Source organism: Megachile rotundata, chromosome 10 (assembly GCF_050947335.1).
Source record: "Megachile rotundata isolate GNS110a chromosome 10, iyMegRotu1, whole genome shotgun sequence".
Lineage (NCBI taxonomy): Eukaryota > Metazoa > Arthropoda > Insecta > Hymenoptera > Megachilidae > Megachile > Megachile rotundata.
The window spans coordinates 16,934,866-16,962,796 of NC_134992.1; the positions used below are offsets into that span (position 1 = coordinate 16,934,866).

The 27,931-nt window shown below is 36.5% G+C and overlaps 3 protein-coding genes across 4 annotated transcripts; 2 read left to right on the forward strand and 1 right to left on the reverse strand.

Annotated features, from left to right (window-relative positions):
* Positions 1 to 102: 102 nt before the first annotated feature.
* faf (ubiquitin carboxyl-terminal hydrolase-like faf) lies at positions 103 to 12,715 on the forward strand. Its single transcript, XM_003707260.3, has 29 exons — positions 103 to 230; positions 1,541 to 1,753; positions 1,867 to 2,131; positions 2,216 to 2,441; positions 2,542 to 2,676; positions 2,749 to 2,905; positions 2,974 to 3,297; positions 3,409 to 3,666; positions 3,747 to 4,117; positions 4,183 to 4,384; positions 4,463 to 4,792; positions 4,879 to 5,213; positions 5,289 to 5,532; positions 5,615 to 5,752; positions 5,828 to 6,097; positions 6,178 to 7,937; positions 8,022 to 8,195; positions 8,263 to 8,404; positions 8,513 to 8,817; positions 8,889 to 9,139; positions 9,218 to 9,393; positions 9,467 to 9,663; positions 9,742 to 9,869; positions 10,188 to 10,354; positions 10,427 to 10,692; positions 10,767 to 11,002; positions 11,080 to 11,279; positions 11,361 to 11,617; positions 11,799 to 12,715. The coding sequence occupies exons 2-29, from the start codon at positions 1,688 to 1,690 to the stop codon at positions 11,974 to 11,976; spliced, it is 7,758 nt and encodes a 2,585-aa protein (XP_003707308.1). The 5' UTR covers positions 103 to 230; positions 1,541 to 1,687; the 3' UTR covers positions 11,977 to 12,715.
* Positions 12,716 to 20,890: 8,175 nt separating this feature from the next.
* Positions 20,891 to 27,348, forward strand: Hao (Hydroxyacid oxidase). Its single transcript, XM_003707261.3, has 8 exons — positions 20,891 to 21,381; positions 21,785 to 21,936; positions 25,623 to 25,878; positions 25,954 to 26,082; positions 26,160 to 26,292; positions 26,590 to 26,706; positions 26,788 to 26,899; positions 26,984 to 27,348. The coding sequence occupies exons 1-8, from the start codon at positions 21,248 to 21,250 to the stop codon at positions 27,049 to 27,051; spliced, it is 1,101 nt and encodes a 366-aa protein (XP_003707309.1). The 5' UTR covers positions 20,891 to 21,247; the 3' UTR covers positions 27,052 to 27,348.
* Positions 22,030 to 25,251, reverse strand: LOC100874829 (N-acetylgalactosaminyltransferase 6). Of its 2 annotated transcripts, none has more exons than XM_012294757.2 (2): positions 24,754 to 25,251; positions 22,030 to 24,572 (listed from the first exon to the last, which is right to left on the reverse strand). In XM_012294757.2, exons 1-2 carry the CDS (start codon positions 24,991 to 24,993, stop codon positions 22,944 to 22,946), a joined length of 1,869 nt encoding a protein of 622 aa, XP_012150147.1. In that variant the 5' UTR covers positions 24,994 to 25,251; the 3' UTR covers positions 22,030 to 22,943. The 2 variants fall into 2 exon arrangements, with proteins under 2 accessions (XP_012150147.1, XP_003707310.2); XM_003707262.3 differs by having other exon boundaries at positions 24,787 to 25,245.
* Positions 27,349 to 27,931: the final 583 nt, after the last annotated feature.

A 27,931-nucleotide genomic window follows, 5' to 3' on the forward strand; every position in this document is an offset into this window, starting at 1 on the left:
ACCAACTAGGGTAGACCTGTGCAGTTTAAATGAAAACTCGATGTTCGGCGCTACGGTTCTCTCGAAAAATAATGTATGTGGTACGAACATAGCGCCAAATACGATGATCGTTTTAACTCGAGAACGACAGTAGCGCCGTAAGATAGTCCGTGTTTACAGATTCACCAGTGAGTTCTATAACGTCACGTCAAAAAGTGCAACAAATTTCTACTACCGTTTACTATGTAAAGGTGCGTTTTGTTTTTCATACAAGTCTGACGCAGTAGTTAGTGGTCGTAGGAATCTTCTACGTATTGCCGTACGTCGTTAGCCAGCCGATTGTTTCTTCTCGAGGCGAAATTTAAAAGGTTTTCTTTAATACGGTAGTGCTAATCGTTAGGATGGTCGCCATTTTGTCCGGAGGTGGCCCGGTTGAGTGAACGGGGCGAAAATAGTTGCTCCCTGGACACCGAGGATCGTTGAAATTACATAGGTACCGGTCGCGTGGAATCTTTTTACCTGCTTCTTGCTAGCGAACGAAATCCGACACCTGTGAAAGGGGTGGCGTGTACAGAGAAAAAAAGTCGAGATTCAGTTTCGTCGCCGCTCGACGTTAGTCCTTTGTAAGCACGCCATGCACGTATTTTCGCGTGATTCTGAGCTAATTCAATGACGATCGTTCGCGAAATCCTTTGATCAACGATGCTTTTCGATCGGTCGAAGGCAAGCCTCGATCGGTCGACTCCCAATTAGAATTTTTGACGGTTGACAGTTCGGTACGTTTGACGATACACCCGAGAAATAAAAAGAGGTGGCGAGAGAAAGAGACCGAGGAGAGAGAGAAAGAGATAGAAGAATAATTCGCGACATGACATCGTACCTTTCGTGAATTGCGAAATTCCAAAAAGAATACGAATCCTCTGATACGATTATTAATTTCGTATCGGTTTCGTGCACCCGAGTGGACTATTATCGTTTACGAAAGAATCGTTCTCGTTGATCGAGACAAACGATTGGAATTTGTCGGCTGAAACCTTAGCAAAATCATGCTGTCATGCGATTTATTGAATGTGCGAGACGTTTCTTGTTATCTGTGTTCTTCTGTATTTCTCGTCAAATTCAGTTTCTCGTTCTTTGGCTATGAAATATCGACGCTGCCGGTGTTGATCGGAACGAGCTTGAATTACACCAGTCTTGCTTCACGGATTTTTTAGTCGTTCTATTTTTTTATTGAATTCGTGTACAAAACGTTCCTGTTTTTTGTTACGTTTTTAACATTGTATTGATATTAATGTACAATAACTATTTGTGTACCTTCAAGTTATATGTTGCAGTTGATTTATTATTAATATTTATCTAATAGTGGATGAATAAATATTTAATAGGTTCAAAGCAGTTATAAAAATGTTTTGCTGTTACATGCATTCTAAAATATTTACTGTTGATATTATAACATTGCAGATTGACCATTAGATTTTTATTATACTTATTTATTAAAGATTTTTTTATATTTTTGGAGTAAATCTCAATATCTTGTAAAATTTTAATTATTTTGTTTCAGATAATGTAGGTATAGTTTATTCAAACAAGGCCTTTAGGGTATAATTATATTTAATGTCAGTGAATGAGTTGGATGATTGTTATTGGTGGTGTGATTATTGGACCAAGAGGTATTGAGACAATTGGAATATAGCAAAGAGCACGCAAAATGACGATCGCCACAAGAGGCCAAGGAGTAGGCATAGACCCTCCTGACAGCCAGCAAAGTACACAGGTATGTACTATTACATAGGACTATAAATAAACTTTCTCTATAGTTTTGTCAGTTAGGACAATCTTTGTATCTGATTTGTATCTGATCATGATTTATTTTATTGTGTGTAAAAGATGCATAGTCCACCTGGTCCACAGCAGTTAGCTGACACAATGTCAGGACTTCAACTCACGGAGAATGCGGTACAAACAGAATGCACCAATGATACATTATCTACAGTAGAGGATAGTAACCAGCTTCACAGGGAGCCTGATTTTCCTGTCGCAAAACTCAATATGCTTCATGAAAAAATATCTAGTCCACGATGGGTTGTACCAGTTCTACCAGATCAAGAGTTAGAGTGCCTGTTACAAGCCAGTATCGATCTTTGTAAAAAAGGTTGTTACAGTTGATAACATCGATAAAAGTGTAAGTTATGTATATGTATTTCTATAATAACATATGCATATTTATTTTGTTTAGGAATTGATGTACAAAGTGAAGCATGTCAGCGCTTTTTTCGCGAAGGGCTCACAATTTCTTTTACCAAAATACTGACTGATGATGCAGTAAATAGTTGGAAATTAAATATTCATAATTGTATTAATGCAAATTGTGAGCGGTTAGTGGAACTATGTGTCTTGAAATTGGAGGAGGACTGGTTTCCTCTTCTTGATTTGCTAGCAATGGTTTTTAATCCTAGTAACAAGTGAGTTGAATGTTCTTTTTGTATAACTAAAAAGTGTTTTGTTTTTTATATTGTTACATACATTGTATGCATCCAAATTGATTACTAACATTTTTTTCAGATTTCACACATTTAATGCTGCAAGAGTTTCGGAAACTGTTCCCCCTGGCAGCGATATTCCCGATGAAGAACTTTATGCACGGCCACCTGCTGATTCAAGAAGTCCTCGTGGTTGGCTAGTGGATCTTATAAATAGGTTAATAATAATATTAATAACAATTTTGCGATTCCCTTTTCAATATGTAACAAGTTATATTCTTTTTTATAGGTTTGGAAGTCTTAATGGATTTGAAATTTTGCTCTCTAGATTTCAGAGCGGTCGAAATTTAACAGTACCAGTTATTTATGCATTGATTAGACCTTTTGGTTTATGTTATGAATTGCTTACAGTTCACACGATTGTTAAATATCTAATGCCTATCGTGGTAAGTATCTTGTGCAAGTATTGGTATCATTTAAATTAATAATATTTGCTATACGTTTTAATATGCAGGAAATGATATCTATAATTTTGAATAATTTGACCGACGAACAATTAAAGAAGGAAGCGAAAAATGAATCAAAAAATGATGCAATATCAGCCATAATCAAAGCAGCTAAATGTTTAGTATCTCGAGTACCACATCAAGATGAAATGATTAAAAATTTGGGAATTTTGCGATTAAAAATGATTTTAAGACTTTTACAAATCTCTTCATTTAACGGGAAAATGAATGCATTAAATGAAGTGAATAAAGTAATCACCACTGTTAGTTTTTATCAGCATCGAAATGCGATTGTTGAAGAAGAAGAATGGCTTACTGCGGAATGTATGGCTGTAAGTTTAGATTAAAAATTATACGAAGATTTTTATTAACTTTTACATGTATGTAAATTTAATTTATCGATAAATATCAATGAGTGTTCGAAATTGTTTGTGTTTATATAGAAATGGATAAAAGAGAACGGAGTATTAGAGATCGTCTTAAGAGATTCGTTACATCAGCCTCAATACGTTGAAAAGTTAGAAAAGATTTTACGCTTTATTATAAAAGAACGAGCATTAACTTTAGACGATTTGGACGCTGTTTGGGCGGCGCAAGCTGGGAAGCACGAAGCAATTGTAAAAAATGTTCATGACTTACTTGCTAAACTTGCTTGGGATTTTAGTCCTGAACAACTGGACCACTTGTTCGAACGCTTTCAGGTGTTAATTATTGAACAATTATAGTTGTTTTTACTATAGTGGTTATTACATATAACTTGATTACAATTTTTTTATTCTAGATGAGTTGGAAGACTGCTAATAAGAAACAAAGAGAAAAGTTATTAGAATTAATTCGGAGACTAGCAGAAGATGATAAGGATGGAGTAATGGCGCATAAGGTCTTAACTCTTTTTTGGAATTTGGCTCATTCCGATGAAGTACCTACAGAAATCATGGATCAAGCTTTAAAGGCTCATGTAAAAATTCTGGATTATTCGTGCTCACAAGAAAGAGATGCTCAGAAAACAATTTGGTTGGACAAATGCGTGGAAGAATTAAAAAATGGCGATAAATGGGCTTTACCTGCGTTGAAACTAATTCGAGATATATGTTGCCTTTACGAACTAAATCCACATATTTCATGTCACAATCAGCGTAATCATCATTACCGGTATGCTTTTGTTAAAAAAGTGACTTGACATTGTTTGTTACTTATTGTTGACTTTTGTTATTCAGGCAAGATGTTATAGAACGGCTTCAAGCGCAACACTCAGCAGTAATTTTAGTGACAAATAGTTTAACGAATTACATGAATAAAATGAGACAGTTAGTTAAAGAAAATCCGGACATTGATGTGAATACTTATATGCCCGATGGACGCTATAATCACATTATGCAAGTGCAAGAAAGGCTTTATTTCTTACGTTTCTTGTTAAAGGTATTTCATAATTGTTTTTATACTAATAACGCGTAGCCTTAAATCTTTATAACTTAATTCATCGTGTATCTTTTATAGGATGGTCAGCTTTGGTTATGCGCAGACCAAGCTGAACAAATTTGGCAATGTTTAGCAGAGCAAGGTGTATTTGTTTCCGACCGTGAAGCATGCTTCAAGTGGTTTTCGAAATTAATGGGGGATGAACCAGATCTTGATCCAGCAATAAACAAAGATTTTTTCCAAAATAATATATTGCAATTGGATCCGACATTACTCACGGAAAGTGGTATCAAGTGCTACGAACGATTTTTCAAAGCTGTTAATTCTAAGGAGGGGAAATTAAAATTGAAAAAAGGAACGTTTCTTATGGATGACGTTGACCTAATTGGTACAGAATACTTGTGGCGAGTACGTGAAGTTCAATATTAATAATTTCCATTTGATAATAGTAGTATAACTACTCATTATACATGTTTGTTTGTATGTCTACACAGGTTGTAACCAACAGTCCTGAAGAGATTGCGAATCGAGCCATAGAACTATTAAAAGAAGTAAATACTAATTTAGGACCACGACTTCAGTCATCGGTTTTGGCGTTTCATGTAACATATATAGGGGAATGTATGGATAGATTGAAAGCACATTATGACACGGTGTCTGTTTTAAGTAAAGTATGCCTCGAAGGAAAGGAGGAACGCGAGGAACAAATGTCAAATAAAATTAAAATAGAAGCTATGAAAATGTGTCGTGTTATGAAGGTGTTACAAGAATATATAAATGAATGTGACACTGCATTTCCAGAAGAACGAAAAATATTGCCATTGCATAGGTATAACTGTTTATATAAGAAGAAAGGATATGTATATTTTGACTTAATAAAAATGTTCATTCTATTTGATTACAGAGCAGCTCGTGGGAAGCATCTATCTTTTATACTTCGTTTTGCAAATCCTGCAAATCGTAGTGTAGACGACATAGATATATTCACGCATACTAACGACACTTTGGGCTCGTTAAGGCGAAAAATATTGCGCAAAATTAAAGCGAACGAATCAAATGTAAAAGTCGACTTATTTCTTAATGGAGAGACCTTGGAGCCTGCAGATGACAGAAAACTTCTTTCTCAACCACCGTTCAGGGATAAAATGGTATTCATTTATTAAGAACACTGACTATTATTGCAATATAGCAATAACGAAACAAATAATAAATAACTTGTTTCTTAAACAGTTGTTATCTGCAAAATTCAGCCAAGTAAACAGCAACATACCAAGTTCACCAGATAGTAGTTCAGATAGTTCCGCTAGTTCTCCACATCATCAGTATGATGGGCCAAATGTAGAAGCAGAAAATAACCTACCGGGTGTGGTATGTTAAACGTTGTTCACGCGTATAATAAAATAAAAATTAATCTACAGATCCGTAACTTTGTGTTCATTGCAGGTTATGTCCCAAAGATCGCAGTATGCTACGTTTTTCTTTCAATTGGCAGATCTTGGATGTACTCTTCAACACGCGCAATTACGCGACGGTGCACGAAACCTTCTACAATTGGTGCCACCAGATACTCTTACCGTATCACGGTTACAGTGGTTATTTGGTCATTGTAAAGATGGCGATAATATAGATAATGCTCTTTGTAATGATCAGAACACTACAGTAGATGCTTTATTTTTTACTGCAAGTCCTAGCCAAGTTTTATACAATTTAGAGGTAAAATTCCTAAAATGACACTTGTAGTTATTCCTTGTACTTTCAATATGATCATGTAAAAGAATTAATTTTTATTACAGGTTTTATATAGTTTGTTAATGCCAGCATTAGATCCAATGTCAGAGAGAGTATTTGAGTTTCAGTGCAATTTCATCAAGAGCGGCGAGGCTGGTGTTATTCTCGACATGTTAACTAAAAATAAATTTTTACCGAATGCGGATGAAACTACGAAACGGGCAGCGTATCTGACCGTGTTAAAATTATGCAAACTTTTACTGACGATAATTGGTAACGTGATGGCCTGTGTGATGGACGAAGTGCAGCAAGCCGGAAACTCTGAGAATCATGATAACCATACTCACAATAATAGAGGTCCGGTGGCAGTTTTGAAACAGGCATTGCAAAGTGTACCCAATCAAAACACGGAATTTACGTTAAGGAACGTGGCAGCAAAGCTAGCCCAACATTTAGCGCGTCAAATGTTATGTGTAGGAACGGAATCGGACAAATGTCGGCAGCTTTTTATGCAGGCCCTATCCTGGGAGCTACCTAACGTAGCTACCATTCGTGCCATAATTAGGCTAGCATGGGCGGCGTCCACGGGTAATTTGAACAACATAAACGCATCAGCCGAGATGCTACACACGCTTCACGAAACGAAAGAGAAGGAAACATCAAATAACCCGGACAATAATGACGTACTAGTATGTAAGGAGGCATTGGAAATTCTGACAATCGCCTTGGTATTGAATCCAACTGCATTAGAATCATTATCAAGGGACAACACGTGGCACACGTTTTTGATAGATCTCGTACTCTTGAGTACGTCAAGGGTGGTTCGAATGGCCGCGGCTGAACAGTTTTTTTTTATATCGACGTGGTACAGCAGTGGTCATCAGCCATTGCTATTTGCGATAACGTTACTTTTCAATGTTTTGAACACCACCGTTATGGAACACGCGAAACAGAGCCACGAGTACTTCCAGCTTTTGTGTAGATTATTGAATTATGCACACATGTCTGGATGTCCTCTTTTGACGGCCGACTCATTGCTGAATATCGAGATAGCCTGGTTGAAGAAAGTACGGGACAACGTTAAAGAAACTGGAGAAAGTCAAGTCGACGAAGCTGTCCTCGAAGGTCATCTTGGTCTTACTAAAGAACTGTTGGCTTTTTTACCTCCCAGTAAAAAATACGAGCTTGGTTCCGACGAGAAACACGGGGCTAATTTAATCAAAGAGCTGGTCGAAGATTTTGTATTCCCTGCATCGCGTCTTATGCTGCAACTTCGTAGCACTGGAGAGCTAAGCGCCTCGCAAGCGAGTCCAGTATGCACGACTCCACAATCTACTAGCGCGGCATTTGATTTACTTGTAGGTCTTTGTGTAGGCTGTGTACCTAACATGAAACTTCTAGTCACAATGCTCACTGATATGTTCTACTCTGAGAGGGACGAACCGCTAGTGGAATGGGATTATTTACCACCGGTTGGGCTTAGGCCGTTAAAAGGTTTTGTAGGCCTGAAGAATGCAGGCGCAACTTGCTACATGAACTCAGTATTACAACAATTGTACATGGTTGAAAGTATAAGAATCGGATTGCTGGCTGCAGAGGGAGCAGCGACCGACTTAAACGAAGATTTTTCTGGCGAGGAGAGAATCGAGGGAGAACAAACGATAGAAGCAAACGATAACGACACGAACGAAGAAAAATGCGGAGCCGATGAATCTAGAAAAGAATACAATATTGGCATTTTGAAACAAGTGCAAGCTATCTTTGGTCATTTAGCTTATAGCAAATTGCAATATTATATACCCAGAGGACTTTGGAAACATTTTAAGTAAGTATAACTTCGAATTTCTTCATTAATGTACATACAATTAAAGCAATGTATTCATGAATGTTTTCTTATCGCTATTTGTAGACTTCAAGGTGAACCTGTAAATCTTAGAGAGCAGCAGGATGCAGTAGAATTTTTCATGAGCTTGGTGGAAAGCTTAGATGAGGCTTTAAAAGCTCTGGGTCATGAACAAATAATGAGCAAAATTCTCGGTGGTTCATATAGTGACCAGAAAATCTGCAAAGGTTGCCCTCATAGGTACCTTTTTAATTCTTACATTTTGCTTTTTTCGGTAAACTGTAATACCGCATTACATTGTCTTCAGATATTCCAAGGAAGAACCGTTCAGTTTGATAAGCGTGGATATCAGAAATCATAGTAATTTACTGGAATCTCTTGAACAATACGTGAAAGGAGAATTATTGGAAGGTGCAGACGCTTATCATTGCGACAAATGTAATAAAAAGGTATATTTATGTATATCAAATTTTTACCGATGTACCATATAAATTGCATTCAAGCAATAATGTCGATTTACCGTAAAGGACGTTGTCTAAATAAATTGTTTTCTTCAGGTTGTGACCGTAAAACGGTTATGTGTAAAGAAGTTGCCACCTGTTTTAGCGATACAATTAAAAAGATTCGAATACGATTATGAAAGAGTTTGTGCTATAAAATTTAATGATTATTTTGAATTCCCAAGAGATTTGGATATGGAACCTTATACTGTTTCTGGACTTGCTAAATTGGAGGGAGAAGTTATAGACTGTGATTACGAAGAATTAGTGAAAGGAACGTGTACTAAATATCAGTTAACTGGCATTGTAGTGCATAGTGGTCAAGCTAGCGGTGGTCATTACTATTCTTATATTTTGCATAGGTAATTCGATTGTTTGTAAGCGGTCATTGGTTATTTTTACCAGAGAATTAATTTTAATATTCATCCATTAGGCAAAGCGACGGTGTCGCTAAATGGTACAAGTTCGATGATGGCGATGTTACAGAATGTAAAATGGAAGAAGAGGAAGAAATGAAGTCTCAGTGTTTCGGCGGAGATTATATAGGAGAAGTATTTGATCACATGCTGAAACGGATGAGTTATCGCAAACAGAAACGATGGTGGAACGCTTATATGTTGTTTTATACCAGATTAGATGTAGAAGAAAATTCGTTAATGAAAAGTGTTAACGAATTATCATTGTGTAAGTATTGGTCAGACCTGTCCACATTTCATTAAGTAAGCATAAGCTTACTTAATATCAATATAATTTGATTTTTAGATACGAAACTAGGAGTTATGAAAATGCCTCCAGCTATCGAGTACAGTGTCAGAAAGCAAAATATAAAGTTTATGCATAATCGAAATCAGTTTAGCGCAGAATACTTTCAGTTTATCAAGAAACTTGTATCTTGTAATTCTCATAACATTAACAAACAAAATATGAACGAAAAACTTGTAAGTTTATTTGTTGGATTTTTATTTGATGTTAATTTTCAATGGATATAAACACATTGAATTGTAATTGTAGAGCCCGGAGCAAGAAGAACTCGCAATGCTCTCTGTGCAATTGTCGTCGAGATTTCTATTCTACACGGGATTCCATACTAAAAAGACATTGCGTGGTAACGCAACGGACTGGTATGATATCGTGTGTCATCATTTGCGCAGTAGTAAATCAGTACGGTCCTGGTTTGCTCATAACGTGTTATTTAATCATCCACATAGGTATCACGTTTTCTTGAGTATATATGCATGAATGTAGGAAATGTTGATATTTAACAAAAATTCATTCATTGTCTTTAGATTTTGCGAGTACCTTTTGAGCTGTCCCAGTACTGAAGTTCGAACAGCTTTTCTCAAAATTTTGGTATTTCTTGCACACGTTTCCCTGCAGGATGGCCCATGCGTGCCGCCTAGTTTAAACGCACCAAGTACGTTTTCAAATTACATCTGAAACTTCAATTCATCGCATATATCAGGGCTTTCTGAATTTTTATGAACCGATCTACTTGCGAAAGTTAATTGGCCATTTTTTGCGAATTCTGCCATTTTATTTAACGCGATTCTCCAATAGGTCAGGATCCACTTGGGAGACTCTGGCATATCTCATAGACATTAAAAATTTAACAGTGATTTAATACATTCGATATAGTTGTTCTGATGCGATTAATTACTAATTAATATATTTATTCATTATTACTTCCCCAATATCAATTATTAATAAATGTTATTTTGTTTCATATTTTCAGCCATACTCTTGGATCCAACTGCCACGCTTAGTGATCATTTGTTGCACGCAGTTCTTTCTTTACTTCATCGTGAAATCTCAGATCATGGCCGTCATCTGTCACATTATTTCTCTGTGTTTCACACATATGCATCGCTTGGTCTTGCCGAAAAGGCTCAGTTGCTTAAGGTAACTTGTATTCACTTCTATATTATAAATAATATTTAGATCGTGAATTGTATTCGTTATTTCTTATCGTAGTTAAATGTTCCGGTTACGTTTATGTTGGTCGCAATTGACGAAGGACCTGGCCCTACAATAAAGTACCACTATCCCGAGCTAACTAAATTGCATCAAGTAGTTAGTATGCTGATACGTTGTTGTGACGTATCATCGAAAGCACATTCGAGTCATGCACAGTCAGGAGTAGCGCCTTTACCAAATCCATATGGTGACCCAGCATGTCAGAATGAATATCTGATGCCTATTCAGCCGCAGGCAGCAGATATTCTTTTTGTTAAAAACAGGTAAAATTTACTGCATAAAATAATATAAAAAAATATAAGAAGGAAACTTACTGATTTGTAATATTTGTTCACAGTTACATGAAGAAACTGATCGAAGACGCTGACGTTAACGTTACCGAAGACATAGTAAAATTATTACAATATTGTTGTTGGGAAAATCCACAGTTGTCACGAACAGTTCTCAGTGAATTATTATGGCAAATTGGATATGCCTTTACGCACGAGTTGAAACATCATACGGATTTACTACTCGCCATGCTTCTAATGGAAGATTCATGGCAGACGCATCGTATTCACAATGCACTTAAAGGTACGAACATTACAAAATAAAATTTATGTTATTGTTCTTTTTTTTTAAATAAATTTACAATTACAAAACATCTGCAGGCGTCCCAGAAGAGAGAGAAGGTTTATTCGACATAATACAGAGAAGTAAACATCATTATCAAAAGAGAGCTTATCAGTGCATTAAATGCATGGTGCAGTTGTTCAACAAGTGTAGACTTGCGCATGAACTTTTGCATCACAGTCCTGAATTAAAGAGAAAATGGATACATGCTATCGAGTGGCTTCACGAAGAACTCAAGGTATAATAAAATAACGTTAACAATTGTAAGACCATATAAAAATCTGTTTTATCTAATAAATAACGTTAACTATATTTTCAGAGACCATATGCATCCGCGGCTCCATTTGCTTCGCCCTACAGTAACTGGTCCCCACCGGCACAGTCTAACGATTCTACGAATGGATATATTTTGGAGCGTAGTAACAGCGCGAAGAAAACATTGGAGAGAGCATACGAGCTTTATCCAGACGAGGAACACGAAATGGAAGAAGACACGACCGAAGATTGCGCGGAAGAAGCTGTAAAATATCAGTCACGCAGACGAGTAACACGTGGTTTTATATTTGGACCTGATGAGTAAGATTTTTTAGTACATAGGAAGATTTCGAAATAAAAGTATTTTAAATTGTCAAATTCGTGATGGCATAGCATTCGTATATCCCTTTTCACAGTTTTTTCGATACCTACAACCACTTCTAGGGTTGTATTAGCAAGACTCTACCATACTTAAAAATTGATCGTGTATTGTTCTTTTCAGTTATCCTGACGTAACTCTGTTACAACAAGCGCAAGAGGAACGACAAGCTAGAACTCAGCCTAGACCGTCTCCGGTTCATAGCCCTCTGTTCACCCAGGTCACGTTCTTTCCGCAAGCTCCTAACTTAGATAGTCCACAGAACTGTGAGTCATCGCAAAATACCAGCCAGGATCCATAATGAACGCTACATATTAACGTTCGACCAAGTTGCTGTCCCGGTGAAAACGTTTCAGAGTTTGTCGATATTACTGCGTCAGCAGCTTGGCGTCGAACGATAGAGACATCTGTACAGATAAAACTCGCAGATTTGTTCTTTTTTTTTTTTGCAACTGGTATACACGAACTTGCATTTTCAATCTGCCAGTTTTACCGTGGACAGTTACTTTCATAAGTGATACGAGTGGTATAGCCATTTGCGCCATTCAGGAAAAAAAGAACGATGTTTAAAACAACAGGCGATTACTAAATAAGAACAGAATTTTTATGTATTGATTGAGGCAAGCAATTCTCATCGTGGTTTTTTCTTACTCCTAACGCTCGTGCATCCTTCGTTTTATTATTATTAATGTTGTTATTATTATTATTATTATTATTATTATTATTATTATTTCCTTTCGTATCTATATAATTATTTGAGCTTTCGAATTTAATAGAGGGACGTTTTGGTAGGAAGAAAATCCTCCGAAGAGATTTGACGGAACGCAATGAATTCAGCGATTTAGCTAAGAATTTTATTTGCCTCGATCGATGCGTATAAATTTGAGTGTAAGAATACGATAAGATTGTAAAAATGTATAGCGAATAGTGTTATGGAATCCCGTCTCTGTCGAATGGAAAACAAAGGTATAAAAAGAAAAAGAACATAACCTCCGTATGTCTATGTAAATTTGTTACTAATAAAAAGTTAAAAAATGAAACTTTCTAACGACCGAAAGATAAGGCTATAAACGAAAAAAAAATAATAATAAAGCAGCTTCAGATTTAATCGGAATAGACGTAATTAAAGATTTACAAAAAGAGGAAGAAAATTATGCATCTACGAATATTTGACTATTTTAGTCTTTCGAGACGAATCAAACGGAAACAAATTTTTTTCTTGTACTTAATGTCGAGCATCAAAACGAAAAAGAAAGAAAGAAAGAAAAAGTAGAAAAATCACTTCTCTATGCAGTGGTTTGAGCTGCTTAAGGATATAACATACACCAATGATGCCTCCCATTGTGCTTTCTTTTAGTTCATCCAATTTGAAGAAAAAAAAGAGTTGTGCCTTCGATATTGTGCGACTCCGTTTATATTTTTACGTAGATATTTAAGAATCGAGTTATTGCTTCGAATTCGATCGTTTATGTCTTTTTGTCTGTTACGTATTGATTATTCGTGCAGAAATTGTAAGCAAGAATTTGATGGCGCTACGCGAGATTCAATCACGCGGTGCAAAACAATTGTACGAATAGAATTACAAGCTTGCTAACGACAGGATATTTCTAATTTCGATCGTAGCAACGGATACGAAGTGTGACAGACACGAAGTCGGTCTTTAGTCTTTTGTGTTTGATTGTCGAGTAATTAAGGAGTCGCGGTGCCGCGAGAAAGAAAATAAGCCTTGTTCGAAGTCCAAATTTTTACAAAAAAGGAATTGAAGAAAGCGTGACGGTAGCGACACAAAAGGGTATGGAAGCAAAAATAATAAACACTAATTTGTATCGTTCTAAGGTACGATTCATCGTTGAAATAAAAAGGGCTGTGGTCTTTTCGCGCTCATTGTGTAAAGCAATTCATACATAATTTTCAGTGTCGGTAAGAAAGGAACTATTTTTATTAGTTATACCGCTCATGCTACGAATATAAACGAAGATACAGGAGGATTAACGAACAGCAAACCGAACGATCCTTTCCACTTTTTTAATTTATGAACTGGCCATAGCTCTTGATTTATTAAATAACATGTGTTATATATATAGATATTATATAAATAATACTAAAGAGAGGAGTAAAGAGAGAAATAAAAAGTCACGTAAATAATGGAGGGTGCGAAGCGAACCGTGTGTGTATACATATAGGAATTCGTGCGAAAAATGAAGAAAACAAAAAAAACAAAAATGAGAAAAACCAACGACTATGTCAAGACACCAGGAAGTAAACGACATATTGATTATTGTTCGTATTTATCAAATATCCACGTTAAACAGTGTACCAAATTATATAATAGCTACTCTACCGATTAAAATAATAATAATATTAATAATAATAATAATAATATTAATAATAATAATAATGGTACCTAATCTTACTCAGACATGTACATATGCAACTGCTTTTTATATGTGATAAAAAAAAACGTTATTATATTCCTATTATACATTGAGGTTAGTAAACGCTATTGTAAATCCTGGTTTTTTGTACACAGACTGTATGCTAAGTTCTAATTCTTTTGTTAACGGAAGAGAATTGTAGTCTATAATTATTTAATAATTTAATTATATCGGTAAAAAAGTAAGCGTAAAACACGTCTTGTATGATATATATTATGAACAATTTGAATATTTTCAACAAATCAGAATCACGTTTTAACCCATTAATTCCCAGAGCTCGACAAATATATTATTTTCAAGATAGTACTCTCTAATATAGGCCAGAACACGTGCAAGCGGGTAATTAACACGCAGACCTGTATAGGGTTTATAGCGAACAAATAACGTTCAAATTTGTTCCATCTATAAGCGATTATCATTTTGCAGCTCTGTTAAGAAAATTACCGTTCACGCAATATCGCGTGTACGATCTCTAAAACTCGATCATACGAAATCGTGTTTATTCCAGTTTTCTAATCACGCGGTATCGCGTGTACTATAAATTTTAAATCACGCGATATCGCGTGCATCCTCGATGTTGCGGCACGTAAAGACGGACTCCGCTCCCTTGGTCCGACCGTGTTGAAACAAATAAAGTATTTATGATATTGAATAATTAAAAAGAAAGAGAAATTTATAATTATAAAAAACATAGCAATTTTGGGTATTAATGGGTTAAGTGGTCGAACCTCGAATGTTTTGTGTCATGTATCTGATTACTATAGTGTTCGTCTATTATTATTATTTTCCTCTGTTCTTTTTTCTCATTTCTTATTATTTCGTTTTTTCTTTCGAACGACCGATGATGATGGAAGGTATATAGAAGAGGACACGAAATGTCACACAGCCAGGCACATGGTTCTAACTCAACGATATAAAAAGAAAAAAAAAAAACTATTGTTCGAATAATCGTGATTTCATCGAACTTGTCGCGTGCACTACTTTTACCAATTATTATTATCACGAATATGTGTGCTAAGAAGTGACGGATCCACGAGAGTCGATCAACATCCGCAGCCATCTTCATTGCGGCGGTAATTGCGAAATTTAAACGCGCTCGATTTTTGTAATAAACGAACAAAAAATATCGATAAAGTGTCTCTTTTTGCGAAGAGCATTAGAAAAAAAAAAGTAAAAAAAAAAGAACAACGACAAATCGAAACCAAAAGAAAAAGCAAGAAATTTTTAAACGTTGAAAGCGATTGATACGTTTAAGGGGGTATTCTAGTGTAGGCCCCGATACGATCTTGCAGAATTAAATTGAAGAGATTATTAAACGTAGCAAGTTTTGCATGTATATTTATATATATATATATATATTTAAAGTAATACTACAAATTTTTATAAAATATTGTATTAAAAATTGTAAGAGTTACAAAAGTGTGCGATAAATTTAATATCGTTTTGTGATAAATGACTTTAAAGTCTATCGTTTGTTTTCTGGTTGGAATAATTTATTTTTCATTAGTTTCGAACATTTTGATGTATAGATATCTTTGAAACTTGTGCAAGAGAAAATAAATTAGAGGAAGATATCTCGAAAACTGAAATCTGTTTAGTTCTTTCACGAGATTTTACGGTGACATGTTAGAAACACAGTTTCGAGATTCTGAGAAATTACAAAATGGGGAAATTTTTGATCGGTTGTACTAGAATACCCTCTTGATCGAGAAGCATCACGAATCAAAATCAAAGGCAATCGCATGCGAGGAAGAAAACAAAAGGGTACTACAGCTGTACAGTTTATATAGAGAAACGATGCGAGAAATTAGGGGAAAAGAGAAGAAATATATAATATAATTCGAATCTTTCGCGATGAACTTTCTCGAAATGTGAAAAAGAAAAAAGAGTCTCCCTCGTCGATGTTCGTTTAGTTTTTAGTTGTAAACGGTAATTTTATGTACTAACTCGATCGACGCTCTAGTCAGTAAAATTAAATAAAGGAGATTAACGAACCTCGTTCGATTCAGTAGTGTATCTCTCGACAGTTCTCTCTCTTTCTCTCTCTCTTTTTTTATTTAAAATGTCGCTCGTTCTTTTAAATTTTTTACCAAGATCTCGTAAGATCAGTAACTAAAGTCACAGCTTAACTGTTTTTTTATTTCAGAAATTTCGGAATCTGATAATTCGGAAATTTATAAAATCGAGGCTGAGCCTCGTCAGAAAGTAGATAATAAAATTACTCGATAAATTGTAATTCGCTCAGGGTAGTTTTACATTGTTGAAATTTGATTCGTTCAAAAAGTTGAACATACATTTCGTCCGAAGTTTTGCAATGAATTTTAGCGATATTACCCTTGTCGTCGTTTTTACTTCGATGTTCCGACGTAATCTTGACCTTTTCGTACAGATATTTCATTTTTTTGCTATCAAATCACTTTTAGATTAAAATCGCCGGATAAAAAATTTACTTTTTTCGTGGAACCTCGAATTTTACGATTACTCTCTGATCAATTAACCGATTGTAATACTATGTCGCAATTTTTTTTACAAAGATTAGTGAGATTGCTGATCTAAATCGATTCGGTCTGACATACTTCTTCCTAACACAAACTGAAAAATATTTCAGAATATTGTTTTATAACACGATATATAAAAAATGATGACGAAAAGCGATTTTAAAAAATGAAATTGGTGCATCTAGCAGCGTACAACTATCGCAAAAGAAGGTACAGCGTAGTCTCGAAGTTTGCGTCTTGCTACGCACGTCTGTTTCTACTGCGGCGACAAACTCTATGCAAAGGATCGGCTTCCCTTTATATTCGATCGATGAAATCGACGTTGAAATGACGAAATAACTATGATCGTACTGGAACTTAGTTCTTAGATAAGAGGCAGTTATGTAAAGTTGAAAGAAACGATGGCTCGATGACTGGAAAAATTTTCTGTCCACCACTCGTTCAACGAATGTCCGAACATGATAAACGAAAAAACGGTCGTGCGATTAAAAATTTCGCCAGACATGTCTGTAAGTTGTCGATATCGAGCCAATCGGATTTTCTAGCTGGCGGATTCAAAAAATGTAAAAAGTGCGTATCTGCGTTGTCCGACAAACGATTTCGTTTTTTTTCTCTTTCTTCTGCCGCTCACGAGTTTTCTTTGCGTAATTGAATTGTTTACGATTTTTTTTATAATCACACGTGCACCGTTTCGCAAAGTTCAAGAGCGAGAGCAAGAGAGACAAGACACTTTTTTGCAACGAGACTCTGCAACTACTCTTATCGGGTGATACGAGTTCAACAGACAGTGCGACGACCATAATTGCGTTCAATTTACAAGAATGTTACATTTCTAATTACTTCTTTTTTTATTCAGAAAACTGTTAGGTTGGTGCATAGGCTTTCGAAACATCGAAACTGATGTAATTTGATGACATGAACGTGTCATGAAATGGTATTTGTGATATGTCGATTTGTGACTTAACGAAGTTGACTACATAAGCTTCTCATAAATTTTTTTAATAGGAATCGGCTGATTATCAGAAAGCTGTATAATACGCAAAGGGATTATAAAGAGATTAGTAGTTTTATATTAGATATACTATCGAATTTACAAGCCTTTTCGTTAAGCCTCAAATTGATGTATCATAAGCGGTACATTATGTCATCAAATTACACTACAAACATTCTGAAATCGTTGTACAACTGGCGCCATTTGATATTCATCAAACCACGCAGGTACTTTCGCTGAATTCTAAGCTCTAAGCTAACATGTCATAAGTGGTTCGATACTTTGATGTTATCTTCGAAATCCGACGCGTCAATCTAATATGTGATCTCGTTAAAAAGTACGAAACAATTCGACAGAATACGATACTCGTTCAACGCTGTCCTATATTAGGACGAAGCCAAAGAAGATTTTTCGAGTACGGTGGACTCGAGGGCAGTCTGTTCGTCAGCGCACTAAAATCGCTTTCGTGTCGAATCGAGATAAATCGGTGTGCGACGACACCCTTGAACCCACGGTGTAGAAACCAGCCTTTTCGTCATTCATCCGTTCGAAGCGTGAAACGATTGCGAATAGATTCGACGACGATACCGATCTGTTGAGTCAATCGTCTCTCGGTTATCAATTACAACAGAAGTCTGCGAACTTCGAACTTCTCGGCCTCCGTGCAAACAATCCGGTTCGTTTACACAGACGAACTTTACGTTTCGAACGCGAGACTATTACGCACGAAACGGAAGCTTATGGTAGTCACCATTTCGCACACTTTTTATGGTTACGTAGCTCACTATCGTACTGTTACATATTCGTGCGAACGACGTAGGACACAGGATACCTCATATATCACGTATTAGACATTCATGTTTACAAATTTACAAAGTTTGTGAATTTTTCGATTTACGAACTTCCAAAATTTACAAATTCCTAAATTTAGAAATCTTTCCTGTTACCAAATTGATCGCTAAGATCTCCTAGTCTCCAAATTTCTGAATCTACAAATTTTCAATTCCCTAAATCCCTATATCCCCAAATTCTTAACTCCTCGAATCTAGATTCGAGACTCCTCCAGATTTCTAAATCTTGAAATTCCCAGATCGATTTCCTAAATTAAACCTGGAAACTCGCGAATATTCAGAAGGCAGTGTGCCTATCGAAACGTTGACACTGTTACCGAATCTAAGTAGCCCAGCCCATAGGGAAAATAGCTAGGGGAATGGGCGTAAGAAAGAGAAAGAGAGAGGACGCCATTAAGCGTAATCGAATAACGTTTTAAAGAGAAATGCATCGAAGCTGACCGATCACGTGGTTCCACGATAACGTTGGTTTTCTAATCGGCGCATTTACGAGAGCATTTTACTTACTCGAAGTCGAATCGCAAACAAGAGTTAACGGAGTCTGTGATCCTTCGGATGCGTTACGAGAAAGGGAAATAGAATCGATGCGCCCTATTATTATATATATTTATGGTCCCTCGCAGACGTTCAATGATATAAATATTAATTAAGATTGTATATTATCGAATCGATGGCGTTTATCGATGGTGTTTCCCTCTAACGGGTCGCAGACTTTCGTACGATTTGGGGCTCTTACCAATTTTTTCTTTTTTCTTTCGAACGACACTATTCACCTCGTGCGTCTCCGACGTGAAAAGCTTCGTCGCCCCTGACAATTTTTTCTGTATTATTTCTAACAGAAATGTAATAAAGTACGATTTAAACGGAATTACTGCGTTTCTTCCCGTTCTTTCCTTTTAAAAAATGACACAGAACACTATTGTATTTGAGAAGCACGTTAAAGACTCATTATGGCGTGGCCCATTAACGTTTATGTCAACGAACTGGCTCGTTGAGGTCTCAAATGCGTGTATAACTTTCAATGTTTTCTCAAAGGTTTTTTTTTATACGAATATGAGAATAGAAGCATGACTGTCTCGCGACATACTTATATAAACGTTTATAATTAACGATCAATGGTTTACTTCTTTGCTCGAACGGTTTCATAGAGATATTTAAAAAAACTAAACTTTGAAACAAACATGTCTCAAAAAACCAAGATCAGCGAGAATTGCAAAACGGATGGAGTACCGTTCAAACATAGATAGGATTATTAATTTACGTACATATGACGTTTCGCACATGATTCGCGATAACGTTTCTCCTCCGCGATCGATTACAGTCGCGTCGAGCGCAGAAAATGGAAACATGTTGTGGATCCAATTATATTACATAATTTCAACAACGCAATATTATCGCGAAAAACCGACGCGACGATCAAATTTAATCGAACGAAACTAATCAGATGAACAACAGAACGTGCCATTTCAATAGCCCTGATTCGAAGATAACGATATACACTTTTACGAATAGACACTTTTGTTCATTCATTCGGCACGACTTCCTAGTTCGATACCAAACACCGAAAATCTGATATAAAATACTGAGTTGACACATTAGAGATTGGAACACACATTCCTGAACTCGATAGCTGGCTTTTTCTGTTCGTTTTATATCCAGGTATTTTCATGTATTGTAGCACGTACTGATTACGAGCGTAGTCAAACATAATTATTGGAATTACTAGAGATTTTACCTGAAGTGGAATGGATTCTCTTCGATAAAAATTTCGAGTGCTGCTTAATTCTGTAGGAAAACAAATTTTATTCGCGTAAAATATTCAGGACGTATAGCATTCCTAAGGAAGGAATTAAGGAATGCTTAATCTACACGCGACCATAAAAGTTACAGATTCGACGGAACACATTTGACCGTCAAAAACTTTGATTAACTCATTTGATTAACGCAATTCGACATTGACACTGACAATCTACTTATGTAACAACTTTTTATGTTGTAACAAATGATCAAAACCAAAAAATGACAGTGGTGCTGTCAGCCCTTATGGTGATATATCAACGAGAAAATTTACGAGCAGTTTGTAATAAATGATACGATAAGTAATTTCTGTTTCTCAAAAGAATGAAATAGGTTCTACTTATCAAGCTTAGTAGCTCTCCTAATTATTTGATTGAGTCTAGTGCGTAATATCGATAACCTTTATCTCGGAGAAAAATAGTAGATTGATATCACTACTTCTTCTTCAAATACTACTTCTTCGCCCGATTTATTTCATAATGGTAAAGTAACGAGTTTATATTTGCATAGTTTCTTGGAAGCACCACAAAGAAGTTATTGTGTATTAATATACTTGCAATTAAAACGTGTCCATCGCTGGACGTATCGCAAAGGGTGGAATTCATCTTCCGGAAATCAGTGGCGAAGCGCACACGAGTATCTCATTAATTCCGCGGAGATAAAGCAAAGTCAATAAGACGAAACTAAATAGAGCAAACAATTTTATCGGGCACATTAGTGGACACGGGGGTTATCGTCGCGATTTCGACGCGAACCTCAGTCATTTCGTACTCGCGCGATCAGCTGGCAGGAATCGAGACACACGACAAAAACACACACTTTCGTATTGTGATCGTACGTAATAAATTACATTATAAAACCGCCTTTTCCTCATTACCGCGTGGTGCACGCTCGGGTAACGATCTCTCTCCGCTAGATCAGTATTCAACCGAATTTCCTTTCGATACCCGTTCGATACCGATTTATTTATTTTCGTTTAATTTATTTAACCGACACAAACATGTCAAAATTCATCTGCATACAAGACTTCGAGAACCATGCTCAGAACAACCTCACACCCTCCATCAGGGATTATTACAATTCCGGAGCGGGAGACCAGTATACTTTGAAGCTCAACACCGAGGCTTTCAAGAAGTGAGTATGAACATTATTATTGGGAAATTAGGTACTTTTCGATAGAAATATATCGCTGAACACTAAGGGAACTGTGGAGAATTACTGCACATAGGGATATGCGACTCTCAGTCAATGAAGTGATAACAATGACAAAGTGACCGGTGATTTGTCGCGTGGTAATTTAACGAATAGTCCAACATCTGATTATTTCGGTAATTCGGTATGCAGTAATTAAATGAGTAATTTAGTGCGGAGATATATCGCGTAATTTGGCGCGTGGCAAATCAAAACATAGTAACTCGACGCGTAGTAATTGAACGCGTGATTATCTAACGCGCGGTAATTTCATGTGCGATATAATGAAAAATGTTATCAGCGCGTTAATGATCCCAGGCTAACAGAACTTGGAAATGGTTTTCAGGTACAGAATAAAGCCCCGATTTTTGAGAGATGTATCACAAAGGGATTTGAGCACCACAATTTTGGGTGAAAAAATCTTGATGCCGTTAGGAATCGCACCAGCAGCTATGCAACGCATGGCGCATCCCGAGGGTGAATGCGCGAACGCCAGAGGTGAGTTGACGAAAATATTTTTCAACGAAATTTATATTTTTCTTCAAATCTCATAATGTTAAGGTAGTCTTTTAACAATGCTTTTCGATCACATCGTGTTATAAAAATGTTTATTAAATTATGCAAACGTTTTACAAAAATAGTTGCAATAACAAGCGCAACCATTCATTGGAACCAGTAAAATCGACGTCGATCACAGTCGAATCATTCGGAGATTATCCCGATAAAATAGAACAAAGATACATAATTTCCTATAAAATATAGATTCAACTCGATTCTGTGCTAAAATCAATCGCCGTATAATATAAACTGTATTAAAAACCGTAGTGGACCGTATAAAAATCGTAGAATTTGTCGCAGTTTATTCCTCTAAAATTACTACTTAACAGTGCATTCAATGGAATTTTTTGTTTATTTGAATTGCACAAAAGAATATTCGGCGATCTACGAGAAACATTTTATTTTCCGTATCGCATTGAATCGAACGATTAAAAGAGGATACATTATACATCAGTCATCGAGATAGACTTAATTAAATCGTTAAAAATTTGGCAATAAAGAAAGTTCGTGATTCGATCAGTTCTTATACGCTCTTAAATATATAATGTCGATTGAAAATCGAACTAAAAAGGTCTATAATAGATAAAAATTGAGCAGTAAAGCGAAGTTACTTTTTCGTAAAGTAATTAATGGAGTTAACACGCGGTTCTAAATGCAGCTATACGTGTAAGGCACAACAGAGGGTTCATACAATATTTACATTTCGTACAGACGATATTAAAACGATTTCATCGATACTATAAGATTGATAAAAAGTACAATCTGCTTTTATATAACATAACTTCGTGACCCTTGTATCATGATGGGGAGAAAAGTGAACCCAAAAATTACGATTTCGTATGACTAGTCGATAAAAGTAGGGCATATGTCGTTTATGTACATATGGATAATTAGAAGTTAGATACTTAAATAGGGCTAAAAAAATGGCGGCAATAAAAAGCGAGGAATCAGTGTCGTTTCGGTCCCACGTTGTCCCAATTATTAATAGCTTTCATGTTTACTTTCTCGATTCTCCATTTTTGGGTAGGAGACGTCGAATCACAATTTGTTACGAACACTTTTTTACTCGCTGGGTCTGTGTCTAAACATCTCGACGAATAGCCATGCATCAACCACTGTTTTTCAACGTTGTACCGCCATAACTGATTTCCTTGGCCACCGTGACAAGGATACAAACTGACAGGAGCTTTTGCGTCTCCTCGAGAAACATCTAAACATTCTGTGCGATCTTTTGGTCTGATATCTTTGTGCCAAGTTAATTTGAACTCTTGTTCCCCTATGATTTTTGAGTTATCTTTCATACAAATGTCGACTACCACCAATTCGTCCTTTTTTCTTTTCTTCGCGTCTAAACATAACTCCGGTACACCCATGTTACGAATCTCTCCGGATGCAAAGTCGTCAGGTTCTATGGGAGGGTATACGTCGACAAGATCGAATGCTACGTTTTCCATGAACCACTTGAATGGCTTGCAATGTAGCCTGGCTCTCAAATTTTTCTGTTTTGTCAAATTTCCCGGATCCAGTGATCTTAAGTGTGGACGCCGTCTATAGATGTATTCCGCGTATTCATCCATCCATACCTCGGCGACTCTCTTGTAATTTTTGCCTAAGAAGTCTCCTTTGCCTGGATTAGGGAAAGGAGGGAATTTTCTATAAATGTGTCCCACTCTTGAGCAAGGAGCATCATACATTTCACCGCCACATTGCCAAATTTTAAAGGATAATTCGTACTGCTCACCACCCCATATATCTAACTCTGGATCGTATCCACCCAATTCCCAGAAAAATTTAGCACTTATGGCAAAGAGACCACCTGCCATAACTGGACTCTTGAATGGTAATGTTGGATGTTTAAGATCTTCGGGTAATAATGGCAATCTCTTATAGTACAATTCCCAATCGAAAGCCCCTCTAGCTCCTTCATCTTGAGCTCTATATTCGAATGTTTCATACGCTATTACGTCAATGAAAGGGCACACGCAAGTTCTGTAGTTTTGTGCTATGGGTTCTAACAGAGGTGGTAACCAATTTACATTTGCCTCGCTGTGAGAGTCCAAAAATACAAGTACTTTAGCTTTAGCAACTTTTGCTCCAGCTAATCGACCTTTAATCAATCCAGATCGTTGTGGCAACCTTATGATCTTCACTTTTGGCAAGCGTTGAGCAACATAATCGTCTAACTCTTTCTTCAGCTCCACCTTGGTGCTTGCATCGTCGACCAATATTATTTCTTCTAAAAGCGACGCTGGTGAACGATTGATAACGCTCCAACAAGTACGCATTAAAGTGCTAAAGTGTTCGTTATGAAAGGAGACTATCACAGAGACTGCATCAAGATTCTTTAAGTATTTCTTCTTTTTACAATCTGGATGTCTAATATCAGGTACAGAGCGATTCATTGAAATTTCATCACTGAGCGCGGCGTTAAAACCATTCACCTGATACAGTTTTTCCTTCAACGAATCAAGGGATGGAGAAAGAAATGCTGGCTTTCCATGTTCACCTGTTCCGCTTCTCTTTGCATCTTCTTCAATTTGTTTGTAATCGTGCCAATCTATTTTTCCATCTGTATCCTGTCAAAAAGTATTATTTTACATTTATGAATGTAATGCCATGTTCAAGGTAAAAGCAGCGAGATCAATCACGATGTTAAATGACGCATCGTTTGCATAAGGTTCTAGAAAGCATCGTACGGTACTGCATGGAATGCAGAAGGTTAAGTTATACTGCTAAACCTGTTTCACTTGCACCAACCTTGCCGATAATGAGCAGGTCTTTAACCCGTACCTGATGGAGATGTTCCTTGATATTCTGCCTCGAATCAAACGAGCTTCTTGCACTATCAGTGTTGACTGCCAAATATGCGGTTACCGGTGTTGGAAATTCATGGTTAGGTGACGTTCGTATGTAGCGGAACACAACAACGGTCAGGAAAACAGTAAAAGCCGCCAGAAAGAAGAACTTTATCAGGCTTACTACATTTCTTTTCATCATTATGTGAAAGCCCGCTACTAGCCACCCGCTTAACTAACTATCTACATAACACTAACCTCATTTGTCTGACTACGATTCCTTATCAGTTATTATCTACGTGTCAAAATCGTTTAGGTAAATCGTAACGACAACACACACCAAGCAGACACGGTTGCCACGCGTCGACTGAGGATCGATCCTTCGTGATCGAAGCACTTCTCGATGACCAGTTGCATTCGATATGCAAAAGTGCATCTTTCAATCATACCGCCCACACTTTGTATATCCAATATAACCCGACTTAACATTCGCGCAAGTTCATTAGCATCAATTTGTTTATATACAATATGGTTACATCAGGATTACATTAGAGCTATTGAGTTAGGTCATGAATAATGCATTAGGATAATGCATAATTATTCGAATTACTTTATTGCCACGTAATTTATTATCGAGTTATTTTTAATGTTACGTTTTAAATCATTTTGCATTCATTGTCATATGCAAATAACTTTATCAATGTACAAACTTTTTAAGATAAGGTATGAAAAGTATTATAAATCATTAATTTCTTCGCGACTTTTTTATTAAAAACGAGCTACTAATAATTGAAATAATATTCTTTATAGAATCGAATTTTTAATTTTCAGCTGCTCAAGCGTACGGTACCATTTACATACTTTCAACCATATCAACAAGTAGCATCGAAGAAGTTGCAGAAGCCGCGCCAAACGCGATAAAATGGTTCCAATTGTACATATACATCGATCGTAATGTTACATTAGATTTAGTTAGACGCGCAGAACGCGCTGGTTTCAAAGCTCTCGTCCTAACAGTCGATGCACCGCTGTTTGGTGACCGACGAGCTGACATTAGGAATAAATTTTCGCTCCCATCACATTTGAAGTACGTAATTTTTTACACGATAAAATACTGACTTTTTATAAAAACAGAAAAATAATTTGAAGCACGTATCTTTAGATTGGGAAATTTCCAAGGAGAAATGTCAAATAAAATCAAAAACGCGAAGGATGGATCTGGTTTGAGCGAGTACGTCATGAACTTGTTCGACGCTTCTTTGAAATGGGAAGACATCGCGTGGCTCAAAAGGTTAAAATTTATTCGGTCATTGACAGTTTTCGATCGATAATGAAAAAAGGTACTCACATTTGTCGTTCTGCTTGTAGTATTACAAAATTGCCACTCGTTCTGAAGGGAGTTCTGTCCGCTGAAGACGCAGAGTTGGCCATTCAACACGGGGCAGCAGCTATCATCGTTTCAAATCATGGTGCACGTCAAGTTGACACTCTCCCAGCAACGGTTCGTTGTTCTCTTTTTACAGATAAAACTGTATATTTTCCCATTATCGTTAGAATCACACTTTTAAACCACACTTTGAACGATTAACGCGATCGCGTTTACTTTAATTCGTACTACACTTCGTTAGAACTTGTACGGAACTGTCGAATTTGACAGTTTGTGTCACGTGACTGCGTCACCACGTGACTATGGTATCACGTGATTTTTAAATACCTGACTCGGACCATAAAGTATTATTCGACGTATTATGTATTTAGATTTATTATATCGATTGTAATAAAAATAACGCGTTTATAGATCGAAGCATTACCGGAAATAGTAGACGCTGTAAGGGGAAGAATAGAAGTTTACATGGACGGAGGCGTGAGGCAAGGAATCGACGTTTTCAAAGCGCTTGCAATGGGTGCGAAAATGGTAACGTTTTCAACTTTTGTTGCTTTCTTTCAATTGTTTCAAAATGTTATCAAAGTCTCATAATTTTTTTTCGTGTTTCAGGTATTCGCCGCCAGACCATTATTGTGGGGTCTGTCTCAGGGTGGCGAGGAAGGTGCCAAACACGTACTTGAAATCTTCAGGAAGGAAATTGACTTGGCATTTGCATTAACAGGTACATTACTGTAGTAGCGACTTCACAATTTGCATGTCGTTTCAATGAAAGACGACTTTCTACTCATTGTTTATTCATTTACAGGCTGCAGAGCAGTGGATCAGATCACGAGGGATATGGTGAAGCACGAATCTTACTACAGCCATTTGTAACACGAGGATCCAGTAAAAAATAAATATAATTATAACAAGTTCAAGTCGAAGCAACCGATTCTCGGACGCATCATGTATTTATAAGCGTTCATAAAGCGTTATGCTTCCACGACGAATGCAACAATTATACCATTTAAGGTTATTTCAAAAACACTCGAAGATGACCTCGAGGTCACAATCTGTTTTATAATTTCCTAGTTAGATAAACGTACGATCGATTAGTTTTAAGTTAAATTAAATGTAAAAAGGTAGCAATAGACGACACAGAGCGAGAAATATATCGATAGAAAGAACAAACGCGAGAGTATTTTTTTTCTTCACAATATTGGCGTTTTATTGAATATCTTTTCTTGTATATTCATCTTTTGTATACATATATGCATGTGCGCGGCACACATATCACAATTCTTAAGCGTACATACGCGCACACGCATCCAAAGTGATCCGCGTTTCTTTTTTTTTGCAAACGGAACAAGATTGACTATTTTGACGTTGACATACATACATAACGTCCCACGTAACATTAGCAGCAGAGTACTTTGCTTCGTCGCACGTTCGATCGCAAAATACTCGTATTCTCTTGATCCTACACATTTCTACTGTCGATTTCGCTTCGTTTCATTGTTGGCAAAAAAATAAATCCCATTTCTCTTCTCGGTATTCTATATCTCGACTTTTAGTAACTCTGATGCAGCCATTACAGTCACGAAACATCCTTTAGTCACAGCTTTACAACGTTACAATTATTAATCGTTACTCGTATGTATATATTTATATTTATATTTATATATATGTATATATGTATATTTATGTATATATGTATAGTGGCCTCGTTCGCGCTACAGTTTTGTTTGCCGTGTATGCACGCTGCGACGCTAAA